The sequence below is a fragment of the Oryctolagus cuniculus genome, chromosome 1 (assembly GCF_964237555.1).
Source record: "Oryctolagus cuniculus chromosome 1, mOryCun1.1, whole genome shotgun sequence".
NCBI classification, from domain to species: Eukaryota; Metazoa; Chordata; class Mammalia; order Lagomorpha; family Leporidae; genus Oryctolagus; species Oryctolagus cuniculus.
This window is the reverse complement of record NC_091432.1, coordinates 46,600,836-46,613,613: the sequence shown is the minus strand read 5'-3', so window position 1 is coordinate 46,613,613 and position 12,778 is coordinate 46,600,836. Positions and strand designations below refer to the sequence as shown.

The 12,778-nt window shown below is 47.9% G+C and overlaps 1 protein-coding gene across 11 annotated transcripts in view; it reads left to right on the top strand.

The window, feature by feature from the left end:
- NAV2 (neuron navigator 2) overlaps nt 1-12,778 on the top strand; it is a 757,965-nt gene that overhangs the window by 469,557 nt on the left and 275,630 nt on the right. For all 11 annotated transcript variants that reach the window (XM_051824899.2, XM_002708951.5, XM_008268740.4 and 8 more), the window contains 2 exons: nt 872-989; nt 12,033-12,085. In XM_051824899.2, the coding sequence (XP_051680859.2) occupies nt 872-989; nt 12,033-12,085 (171 nt within the window). The remainder of the gene's footprint in view (nt 1-871; nt 990-12,032; nt 12,086-12,778) is intronic.

The following is a 12,778-nucleotide window of genomic DNA, read 5'->3' as shown; positions in this document are numbered from 1 at the left end:
CCACGTCCATGGGCAGGTGTTTTGCTTGGTTTTGTTTGTTCTGGGCTTGGGCAGCTGGGGAGAGTTGTTTCCGGGCACTTGTTGCCTGTTTTGTAAGGGAAGACTTTTGCTCTGGGGGTTCTGTGACCGAGGAGGAGGATCCTGAGGGGCTCTCTTCTTCTCCTTCCCTGGGGCACCCAGCCTTTGCCGTGTGGGGTGCTACACATCCCCATGTTGTCATTGAATGATGCCAGAATTGCCTGGGTCTTGTTCACAGAGCATCCCAATGGTGTCAGTGATGCCTGGCTTTGAAATTAAACCTATTACATTTGAGATGCTGGTGAGGCTGTGAATAACTCCACCAGCACAAGAGTCATGGGGGGGGGGCGGGGCTGGGGCTCTACATTTTCATACTTGGCATCTTTACAAGGGGCTCGGGCTCCTGAGAACCGAGTTAACTCAGTAGGCTTGCTTATCCTGAAATGGCCCGTTAAAACACACCTGTCGGGTGGTAACCTCCCCATACGTCTTCTCAATAAAGAGAAAAAGTTGGGAAGGGGCGGGGGGAGCTTTGCATGTGTTTGGAGCCGTCCGGAGCAGACTGTTTAGTTCCGTGTCCCCTGTCCCATTCAGGCTTCTGAGTGTTTTGAAGCTTTCTTTAGCTTTTCCCTGGGCCGGGACGGCGGCACTCTCAATAGCAGAAAGCCAGGCGATGGTGAGCTGAATGCAGGATCGGCACAGTGCCCTGCATTTGAATGGTGCCGGCTGGCCCCCAAGCTCTCCTGCGCCACAGTGGCTGCTGCCCCGAAGCCCCGGCCGCCGCAGCAGCTGCCTCCTACGCTGAGATGCGCTCCGACTCGGTTCCTGAAGTTGCCTGTTTGCTTGTTTGCAGATCTACACGGACTGGGCCAATCATTATCTGGCCAAATCCGGCCACAAGCGTCTCATCAAGGATCTCCAGCAAGATGTGACGGATGGCGTCCTCCTGGCCCAGATCATCCAGGTTGTAGGTAAGAGTGGGCTCTTGCCGGAGGGCGGGTTACGATACAGTGGGGCCAGGGCAGTGGAATGCTGAAATCGCCGAGAGCAAGGCAGCGCTTTGTCTCCTGTGTTGACAAGTGGACTCCGTCTTTTGCCGCGGTTTGTGTGGGGTCCAGCTTGCTTTTCCCATTGAGATCATGCACAGAGCAATCTCTATCATCCTAGCAGAAACGAGTGCCCACCCAAGAGGGAAGTGCTGCTGGTTTGAGGAGGGACACCCTGCCCCCTTTTTGCCTCCTCCTGTCTTCCTCACCCTCAATGGGACTTTTTCTGGGTTTTACTCTGGATCTATTTCAAAACGTATTTTAGAAAGCAACGTAGAGCTGTTTCAGTCCTGCCCGCTCTAACTGGGTCTGAGAAATCAAAGGCTAAACCTCCGGAGAGGGCTGGTTGGTTCTGGTTGGAAGTCCAGGGGAAGGGACCCGGAGCGGTGGAGTTCGGCATGGGGAGGGTTGCTCCGGTGGAGGCAGGCGGGTGGAGGCTGGCCGGGGCTTTGCCTGGAGCCTGAGGGCAACAGCCCCACTGGTGGTGCCTGAGAGCTCCCAGCCGACTGAGGAGGAGGCGGGAGGTCAATTAGACGGCATTAGGCTGATTGTTGTCGCTGGCAGCCTTGGCAGCCAGCTCACGCCAAGTGGGCAGGCGCAGTGGGAGGCCTGTGTTACTGTGGACAAGCTGCCTGTCCTTGGGAGTGAGAGGCAGCCTTTTGTGGCCGCAGCTCTGCTCACAGCGTGGGCAGCATACCTGAAGGGGCAGACAGGTGGGCCTGGGCTGAAGCGTTTGGGCCGCCACAGCCACTCAGAAAGATTTCTTGCCACTGGCACCATCAGTCCTCTTCTCTTTCTCTCCTTCTCCCTCCCTTCGCTGCGTCAGCTTTCTGTGGTCGTATAACGGATTTTCAGACATAGCCGCTTAAAACAACATACACATGCTCTTCGGTATATGATGAGGTTACATCCTGGTTAACTATTTTAAGCCAAAAATATCATGAGTCAAAAATGCATTTGCAGCCAGCCTTGTGATGCAGTGGGTTAAGCCACCTTTTGCATAGCACCAGCATCCTGTACCAAAGTGCCAATTCGAGTCTCAGCTGCTCCGCTTCCAGTCCAGCTCCCTGCTAATGCAGATGGGGAAGGCAGCCAATGATGGCCCAAGTACCTGGGCCCATGCCACCCACTTGGGACACCTGGATGGCTGTCCAGACTCCTGGCTTCAGCCTAGCCCAGCCTCAGCTGTTGTAGCCATTTGGGGAGGGAGCCAGCAGATGGCATATTTCTCTCTATCTCTCTTTGTATATCTCCCTCTCTCACTCTGTCACTCTGCCTTTCAAATACATAAATAATATCTTTTAAAAAAGTATTTAATTCCCCAATAAACTCATTATTAAGTAAATAAAAAAGTTGCACCATTGTAAGTTATAGACCATCTGTCTGTCATCTCACAATATCTGTGCACTGGGAGTCTAGGCAATTGCCTAGCCAAGACTAAGTACTAGGGTGCTCTGCCCTCAAGGTGCCAATCGGGGCTGCATTCTCATTTAAGGACGTGGCTGGTGAGAAATTTGCTTTTACACTTGGGTGTTGGCAGAATCTGTTCCTTGCGATTATGGAACACTGGATGCTGGTGTCTCTCTGGCTGTCAGCTGGAGACCACCCTCACCTCCTTGAAGCTGTTTCAGGTCCTTGCCATGTGCTTCTCTCAATGTGGCCACCCAGCAGGGGAGAATACTCCTAGAGGAAGTCTGCCAGCAAGGTGGCCACCTTGGCCACAGTCTGTGGGTTAGAAGCAGGCCATGGGCATGAATGCCGGGGTGTAGACGTCACTGCAGTCACCTGGAAGTCTGTTTGCTACTCTCCTCTTCTAGCCCTACCCAGTCATTGTCATCCCTTGTACCAAGCTCTTTACATTTTTTATTTATTTTAATTTTATTTGAAGTCAGAGAGATTTTCCATCAATTAGTTTTCTCCCTCAGTGCCTGCAACAACCAGGCACCCAGAACTCAACTTGTGTCTTCCATGCAGGCTGCAGGAACCCAAGTACTGGAGCCATCACCTCTTTCTTCCTAGGTGCGTTAGCAGGAAGCTGGATTGGAAGCAGAGGCAGTACTCGATCCCAGGTGCTCTGATATGGGATACAGGTGTCCCAAGTGCTATCTTAACCTCTGCCAAAACAGCTACACTGAAACTCTTTAGAGATTTTCGTCCCTTGATTTCTTCATCATCCTTCTGAAGTAGGCTAGTAGGCTCGGTAGGCCAGTACCGCAGATGAAGTCTGTAGACGCCTGAACAGGGGAAAGCTGCATCCAAGCCTTCAGTTCTTTGCTTTGTGTCTTTATTTCACTTCTCCATCCAGAGATGCTGGGCCTACTGCATGACTCTGCCTCCCCACGAGTTCAGTGACCATTTATTGAGCACCAACTGTATGCCAGCATTGTGCCCTTGATGGGAATAAAAAGATGAATGTGCAAGTCTCCAGCCTTGGAAGAGGAGTTCACCTTTTCTTGACAGTTTTCTTGGAAAATGCAACTTGTACATGGGTTTTGAGGCCCAGGGTCAAATTGGGTGTGTGGCCTACATCAATTGTGTCTTGGGACAATACAGAGTATTTCTTTTTTTATTTTGTCTATTTGAAAGTCAAAGTTATAGAAAGAGAAGAGAAGAGAGAGATCTTCCACCTGCTGGTTCACTCCCCAAATGGCTGCAACAGCCAGGGCTGGGTCAGGTCGAAGCCAGAAGCTTCTTCTGGGTCCTGTATGTGGGTGCAGGGGCCCAAGCACTGTGGTTATCTTCCACTGCTTTCCCAGGTACATCAGCAGGGAGCTAAATCAGAAATGAGCAGCTGGGACTCAAACTGGCACCCATATGGGATGCTGGCACCGCACACAGCAGATTAACACACCACATCACAGAGCCAGCCCCTGTACAGGGTGTTTCTGATGGGAAACTTGCTAGCCTTCAGCACAGACAACAAGAGAGAAAGTGGTAAATGGATCATAGTGCGAGAACTTGATCTCATCCCAGTTCCATTCCTCCCTATTTTGGGACCTGAGAATCACTTCACCTCTATTGCCTCTGTTTCCCCACCTTTAAAATGGGGCAACAATAGTAGTTTTGTCTGACCTTAAGGCAGATTAAAGTGGTAAGTGTCAGTCATGACATATGTTCTCAGACTACGATGTGTTCCTGGATAGCATTTAATAGAAACTGCCTGGTGAGGCACACACAGAAAGGTGATGGGATCTTGCTGTCAATATCAGAGTATGCCATGGTGGATTAGTCATGTCTGCCCTGGGCTCAGAATATGCCTGGTAGCATGCGTGTTGTGAGTTTACTAACCACAGCGCTCCAAGTGTCAGCCAGCACACTTAGCATCCCTGCCCAGGAAGATGCTTCCCTGCATCTCCGTGACTGAGGTCAGCCTCCCCACACAGGACCCAAACAGGCTCAAGTTACTTCCAGCAATGCAGGGCACACCGTGGGCCACCAAGTGGCTTGCCCTCAGCACCCAGGAGAGAATCCCGCAGACCAGCACCCCGGGAGTGAGACCAGACATCAGCATGTGACCCCTGTCTGTGGCATGCCAGGACTCTCAGTCTCTGCTCTATATGTGCAGAACAGAAACCAAAAGTCTCCCAGGTGACTTCTTTCAGCCAGTTCAGAGCCCCTAACCTTCGCACATCCTGCAAATGTAACTCTGCTGGTGAGGGAGGAGGGGCAGCATTTTCTGACTGGGGTGCTGAACTATTGATTATTTGACTATTGTTTACTTCAGAAATCCCTGCCTTCCCCCATACATAGACCCTTGAAAAGAAGATGTAAGGAGACATACTTGTATATGTGTTGGATATGTTCAAGCATTGAATATACACATACTCGTATGTATGTGTTTACAGATATATGTATGTCTGTATCTTAATTTTTCATTGGAGATAACATATTTTTAATTCACATTATCCTAAAAGGCTAATTGGCTGTAGAGTTAAACAAATAAAAAGTAAAAATATCATAGTCTAATAGGAAAACAGGCCAGGGCTATACACAATAATCAAATAAACATATGTTCAACTTCACTCATAGAAAGTCAATTTTAAAGTAGTCACGAATCATTAAAATTATAGTAGTAGAATTCTTATCAGTTTGTTTGCATGTCTGTATATCTGCCTGTATGTCCACACAAATTTCCCCAAATAACTGCCCCGTCCATCTGTGCTGGATGGAATTATAGTGGTAGCACTTGGCCTTTCCAAAGAAAGGCACTGGTGAGCGCCTACTCATACTTTCCTCTCTTAGACCCCTGGGCAGAGCTGGGGGGACCCTCTGCCATCGTTGCGCTGGCTGCCATCTTAAGCCTGGGTCTTCTCTAGACCTGGTCCAAGTTGTTTTCCTTTCTGAGTTCATGGCATTTGGAAGGGTACCTGGCATGCAGTGATGTTAGGAGGAGTAGGGATAAGTGAGTCTCCACCCTGTTGTGTCCAAGAAGGGACCTGGGTCCTCAGTTTTCAGCACCCTCCATGCTTTCCCCCTTCTGGAACCCACAATTTTCAGGATTAGAAAGGACCTTTAAAAGCCTTAACCTGGTGCATGAACTTCCATCAGAAGCAGTGAGCGGCCTTTATTAATGACTTCCTGTGGTGGGCAGCTCCCCAGAGCTCATCCTAATGATGGAGAGTTGGAATTCTTCAAAGCTCTGTCTGCATCTGTTATGCTGTAGTGAAACAGCATAGAGTAAGTGGCTTATAAACAATTGAAATTGATCTCTTATAGTTCAAGAGGCTGGGAAGTCCAAGATCAAGGTACCAGCAGATTGACTGTCTAGTGAGGATCTTTTTCCTTGTTCATAGAGAGCTCTTTTCTTTTTTAAAAGAATTATTTATTTGAAAGTCAGAGTTACACACAGAGAGAGAGAGAGACAGAGAGATTTTCCATCCACTGGTTCACTACCCAAATGGCTGCAATGGCTGGGGCTGGGCCAGGCAGAAGCCAGGAGCTGCTTCTGGGTTACCCACTTGGGTGCAGGGACCCAAGTACTTGGTCCATCTTCCGCTGCTTTTCCCAGGCCATATCAGGGACCTGAATCAGAAGTGGAGCAGCAGGGACGTGAACCAGTGCCCATATGGGATGTTGGTGTCGTGGGTAGGGAAGCTTTACCCGTGACACCAAGGCACCAGCCCCAGTGGCTGTTTTCTCACTGTGCCCTCCCCTGGCAGAAGGGACAAGTGATCTCTAAAGGGCCAATCTCATTCACAAAGGCTTACCTCCGTATTTGGTCACCTTCGACAAGCCCCACCACCAAATGCCATCATACTGAAGTTAGGAGTCCTTCATGAATTTGGGGAAGGTACAAGCATCTAGACCTAACAGCTGCTCTTCCATTGAGTCAGAATCCCCATAAGTACCAGTTCTGCCCTCCAGGACTCCAAAGAGCAATGTAATCTAGAACAGTGAGAGCACTGAAATAAACTGAGGGTGATCTGGATTGCAACCCCTGAAGAAAATGGAAATCTGCAATTCATCCTGGCAAGAAGTTGATCAGCAAGAAATAGATGCTTCAGTAGAGAAGACGGGGCTAGCTACACAGGAGAACACAGATGATGGTGAATATAGAGGGAGTTGCAACCATCCATCATGATGAGGATTAAGGCAGAAATCTTCAGCGGAGGCTGAAATTCAGAGGAAGAAGCTTGAGCAGAGGTGGGATATCTGCACCGTTGCTTTCCAGTTCCAAGGGGAGGTGCAGCAACCCTTAAAGGAGGTCTCCAGTCTGCATCCTGACACCAGGTAATCAAAATCACGTCTCTGGCGAGAGACTGACAGATAGCATGTTCATCCTGAGGTGCCACTCTGGGGGAGAACAGAGCACCACTGACGTGTTCCAATCTGGGGTGAAAAAAGCCTGAAACTAATCATGGGGAGTCTCAGACAAACACAAATTGTAGCACATTCTAGAAAAAAAGCAGAGAAAAAATTATTCTGTCCCCAAAATGTCAGTTTTTGAGACAGCTGCAAATAAAGAAAACTAAAGAGATGTGAATGCAGTGTGGGATCCCGGACTGCATCCTGTGCAGTGCAGTGAAATGCTTAGGATGACATTTTTGTGTTAATCCACAAAATTGGAATATTGGAATTGGATCAACGTTCAATTTTCTGAATTGTGCTGATTGTACCATGGAAGACAATACCCTTGTCCTTTAGAAGCACTCAGTAAGTGTGATGGTCAAAGGGTACAGTCTGTGTACCTTGCTCTGAAATGTTTCAGGACAGAAAAGCAAGATGATGAGAATGGTCGAAGTTAGATGGGCATCCCCTGGAGGGTTCCTGTGATTTCTGGAAGTTTGAAGTTATTTCAAAATAAAAAGTGGATGAAGTCCCATCAAAACCGGCTGTCAGTCTGATCATCCCTTTCTGGCCTGGGAGGAGCACAGTGCAGAAGGGTGAGGGACCAGGGGCTGTGGAAAGCATCAAGAAAAGCTTCCTTGAGGAATTCACATATAGGCCAAGATCTCAAACCAAAGCGGGATTTTTGCAAGGTGAAGCAGTCAGGGGAGGCATTCCTTGGGGGAGGGGACTGTGGCCAGACTGGCGAATGAGCACCACGCTGTGCTTTAGCTAAGGACAAAGGCCTGCTGGGAAGGGACCTTAGGTGTGTGACTTTGAAGCTTTGTGCATCCTCTGCTTCTCCCACACATCCACACATCACATCAGCACTCCCATCTTTGCCTTCTGTCTTTGTGTGCCCTTCCTTCAGCGGGTAAGGCCTGAGTGCCTGGTGCAGCCTCTTATTAGTGTGATTATCTTCTTGCATTGTGAGTTGCCCAAACTCGGCAGTTGCCTGCCAGCCCATCACCATGCCATCTCCATGAGTTATTAGAAAGGTTTACAAGGCCAGGATAAACAGAGAGAGAGAGAGAGAGAGAGGCCTCCCTCCCTCTGCTCACAGCACTGTCACTCAGGAAGCATTCCAGCAGGGTTGGAGAGAGTGGGAGAGTTGGAGGAGGACAGAGAAGAGAGGGATGGAAACAGGATGAACAAGAGGATTGGAGAGAAGAGGGACTGAAGAGAGAAGGGGAAAGAGTTAGCCTTGGAAGCAGCTTATTTTCTGTCACCATTTGGGCATCCTTTAAGCACAGGAAATTCAGACAACATGTAGGAATCCGCCTTCTGTCTATGCATGGCCTGCTGTTGTGTGACCTTGGGTAAGTCATTTGTCTTTCTGGGTGACCAGTTTCTCTCCCCCTCCTCCCATTTGGCAGGGCAGCCACTGGCCAGGGCTGGCAAGGGCATAGATGCCCAGGATGTTAAAATTCCCTGATTCCTTCTGGGGAGGTCTTTTGAAAAGTCACTTAATTAATCAATACGTTGGTGCTCGTCACCTTGTGTGCATGTCATTGCACTGCTAGGGCAAGAATGTTTTGCACATGCTAGGCTAAGTCAATTAGTGCCAGTTCAAATCTCAGATGAGGACTTTAGGGACAGATGCCTTTGCAGTTTTGATTATCAGCTTTTGGGCTCCGTCCAAGGACCCCCCCTACCCTGAATGAATGAATGAATCAATCAGTGTGATTCTGAAGACCATACTCTTCCTTCTTTCCAACAGAATCAGAGCTGCTAGGGGTGCCTTAACTATTTATGACAGCCATAGAAATTCTTGGGAATCTAACAGTATCTAGATGGAATGAAACTGGGGACTTGAAGGCCAAAGACTGGTTTTGCATTTTTATTAAGCACCTATTTGGAGTTTGGATTAGTTGTTTAAATTGATCTCTTGCCAAGTACTCTTTTGAGTGCTCACACATAGACTCCACCCCATAGGTTTATTTTGATTGCTGTCAAATAGCAGCATTAGGCCCAAAGGAGCTGTGATATTTGAATTCAGAGCTCCTCTCTGGGTTTAGGTGACAGACCGTGAACAAGAATTAGAGGAGCTGCTAGACCAGAGCTTTTGGTTTCATTGATACAGATGGTATACAGAGAATCTTTAAAATATCCCGAGTGACTTCTTAGGGTTATAGTTACCATCCTTCACTGTAATGAGTACTAATGACCTAATGCTGAACTGGGTATTGATTAGAAGCTAATGATTTATGACTTTGACCATCATGAATATCCAATTGGAAAATACCTTGATTGGCCTTGACTCTCAAAAGCCATATATTTGTTTTTACCAGTGATGAGTATTATAATCCAAGGTCATGGTGTTTGCCTGCCACGATTTCTATGTATGAAGCGCTGCTGTTTGTCTAGCATCCTCCCCCACTCCCGCCTTTAGTATGAATGTCTGTATTTACAGATGAAAGGACAGCTGTCTCCGTGAACAGGCAGTAAAACCTTGATTCATTGAAGTGTTCACAATACCCCGTAGTTCCGATCAACCACTATTTGAGAGGCTCCTGTGCTAAGCTCTGGGGTTGTAGTATATGCTGGTAGCATGTTCTGCCTAACTGTATATTTAGGTGAAATGAGGAGCAGATATCCAGGAGTCAGCCCATTTATTGGGTATCTTAGACATGCTTTTCATGACACCTGCTTTGGGAGCAAAGCTTTCTAAGATTCTTATCCTAGTGTCCCTAGGTCATGCAGAGTTAAGACAGCTAGACAGAGTCTGCAGAGGTTGGAATTTCCTCAGATGGGTCATGAACTTCAACATCAATCACTTTTGCTGAGTCCTAAGGAAGTTATAGATTAGGCTGCACGTAGACTATCCAGGCTGTCTCATGGTGATTAGATTTTTAGTCTCCTGCCCCTCACTTGCTTTCTTGTTTGTCACCTCTCTCTCAAGCTAAAAACAATAAGCCCCATTGGTGATCATGCTGAGCTATATTTAGGTTCAAGTGCTCTATGATTTTGGAGACTTGGGACACTTTGATTCTGTTACCCTTTTCAGACAGTTTTTAATGCATTTTTATGGAAGTGTTAGGCATTGTTTTGTTAAAATCTGAAGTGAAATTTTTAAAAATTCAGTTTTGTGGCACAATAGGCTGCTGCTTGAGAAACTTCATCTCGTGTTCAAGTCCTGGCTGTTTTGCTGCTTTTTAAAAAATATTTATTTATTTTTTTATTTGAAAGGCAGAGTTACAGAGAGGCAGAGGCAGAGAGAGAGAGAGAGAGAGACAGAGAGAGACAGAGACAGAGACAGAGAGATCTTCTGTCTGCTGGTTCACTCCCCAGATGGCTGCAACAGCTGGAGCTGTACCAATCCAAAGCCAGGAGCTTCTTCTGGGTCTCCCACATGGATGCAGGGGCCCAAGGACTTGAGTCATCTTCTACTGCTTTCCCAGGCCACAGCAGAGAGCTGGATTGGAAGTGGAGCAACTGGGACTTGAACTGGCGCCCATATGGGATGCCAGCACTGCAGGCGGTGGTTTTAACCACTGTACCACGTTGCCGGCCGCTGTTTTGCTTCTGATCAGTTTCCTGCTGATGTGCCTGAGAAGGTAGCAGATGATGGCCCAGGTGCTTAGGTTCCTGCCTGCCATGTGGGAGACCAGGATGGAGCTCCTGGCTCCTGCCTTTGGCTTCACCTAGCCTTGGCCTTTGCAGACATCGGGGGAACAAACGGTGGGTGGAATGTTCTCTCTCCCTCTGTCTCCCCCTACCTGCTTCTTCTCTCCTTCTCTTTCTCTGTCACTCTGCCTTTCAAATCAATAAATCTTTTTTTTAAAAAAAAGTTCGGTTTTGCAAGCAGTTACTGAGATCTAAGGATGCAAATGTGAACAATATACCGTATGTCTACCAGGCCCTCACGGTATAGTTGAGGGACACAAGGAAAGGATGATTGTATATTAGATGATGACTCACGTAATAGAGGCAGATGCAGGATGCTGGGGGAACAGAGGCCCTGAGCGTGCTACATCCATCTCTGGGTGAGGGCTTGCTTATGTGGGGCCAGGGGACTGGGGCGGAGTAGGTAAATTCCTAGTTCTTTGCTATGGAGACTTGAGTTTCTGTCCTTAACTCAGAGACAACAAAGATAAAACTTTTATTGTACTTATTTTACGTAAATGGTAAGAGTCTATACTAATGGGTCCATGTTAATTCTAAGGAGTGTCTACTGTGTGCTAGGCATTGTGCCAGGCTTTTTGGTATCCTGTGTATCATTCTTACTTCTCCTCTTTTGAAGTGGGTAGTATTAGCTACATTTTATGGATGAGAAAGCTGGCTCAGAGAGGTGGAGGGACCCAGCTAAGATCACACAGCTGAGGGTCCTTGGAGCTGAGATTCAAACTGACACACTTTGTCCCCAAAGCCAGTGCTCTGGCGACAATGCTTACTGCCTTGTGCTGCTGCACTCTCAACTCCTTCGTAGATTATTCCAGGCTGTGTGCTTTCATCCATGCTTAGGACGAGTCATGCTCACCTCGAGCAGCTGGGCCGTGGCTCCTTCTTAGTAGCTCTTGATTTCTAGTGAATTCAGCACAACCTTTCTCTATCACTTCTCCAAGTAGCTGGGTTCTTTCATGGCCTCAAGCGTATGTGTGGCCGTAGACTTGCTGCGTGGAGTCTCACTTGCTCGTTTCCCACATTGGCCTGCCACCACTTGGGGAATAGAACCAGGACCAACAAAAGCAGTGCTAGGCCATCTGGCTAAGGATGAGATGAGATGCTTTCCTTCATGGCCTTGTCCCTAGGAGCTGAGCTGGGGCTGGGCTGGTGTGCTCTGAGCAATTGCATCTTTTGTAGGGAGGATTTGGGGGTCCTTGCCATTCGAAGCGCTCAGAGCACACTCACGGCTCACTCTCTTTCCCAGTCCGTGCCCCATCACTCCAGAACTGTCGCCCATGCAGTTGTCTGTGGTTTGAATGATGACGACCTTGCCCCAGCTGTCCCTGGGGGCTGGCGGCTTGATGAGTAAGTCCTGAAGCTTGCTAGATGCGTCTCAGTATTTCACATGCCTGCGTTGATTGGACAAACCCCAGCCCGGGCCTTAGGACTCGCTCGGCCTCGAGTGTCCAGAACATCACTATGGAAAGTGTCTCTCTGGTGCTTATTTAAGTCTCTGACTTGTGTTTCCTTCCTCAGCAAATGAAAAGATTGAAGACATCAATGGCTGTCCGAAGAACAGATCGCAAATGGTAAGTGGTACCTGGGTGCTGTTTGTGTTGTGTTAGCAAGCTCTGCCTCTGAATAACATTGCCCATCCCGAAACATTCCACACCAGACGCTTTCCCCCAGGGAGATTTTATTAATAAACGAACAGCCTTTTCCAAGTAGCCGTGCTGTGCTTCTCTGACATGTGTTGGCATTTATTGAAAAATGGCTGATTTTCACGTCTTGTGAGACAGCCAAAATGAAGTACCGTCCTTGGTCTTAGGCACTGTATATGCAGCCCTGTGGGAAACGTGCACATGTGTAGGACGTGCACAGGTAGGGCAGATGAGGCACTGGTACCTTACTCATCAGGATGTAACGGTGAGAGAGATGCGAAGTCAGAACTGTGGCAGGCGATATGGAGGGTACGTTCACTCCGAACCATTCTCCACCCATCCTTGATGGCGGCAGAGCATTTGAGAACTGGCTCAGCAGCCTTAGCAAACCCCAAAAGCTTATCCTTCAAAATCTGTTCTGTTCTCATTTCATGTCCTGCTGCGTAATTTTGAGTTAAGATTCAAGATCATTGTTGAGGTCAGAAAACATTGAATTGCAAATCTCTGATTACTTAGTTTTGCGCTGCAAAAACGCTTCTCAGGTATGAATATTTACATGAAGAATATGTATGATCTGACCCTCATAAGGGGATGCAAAAATCTGTTTAAAATGTAAAGTTG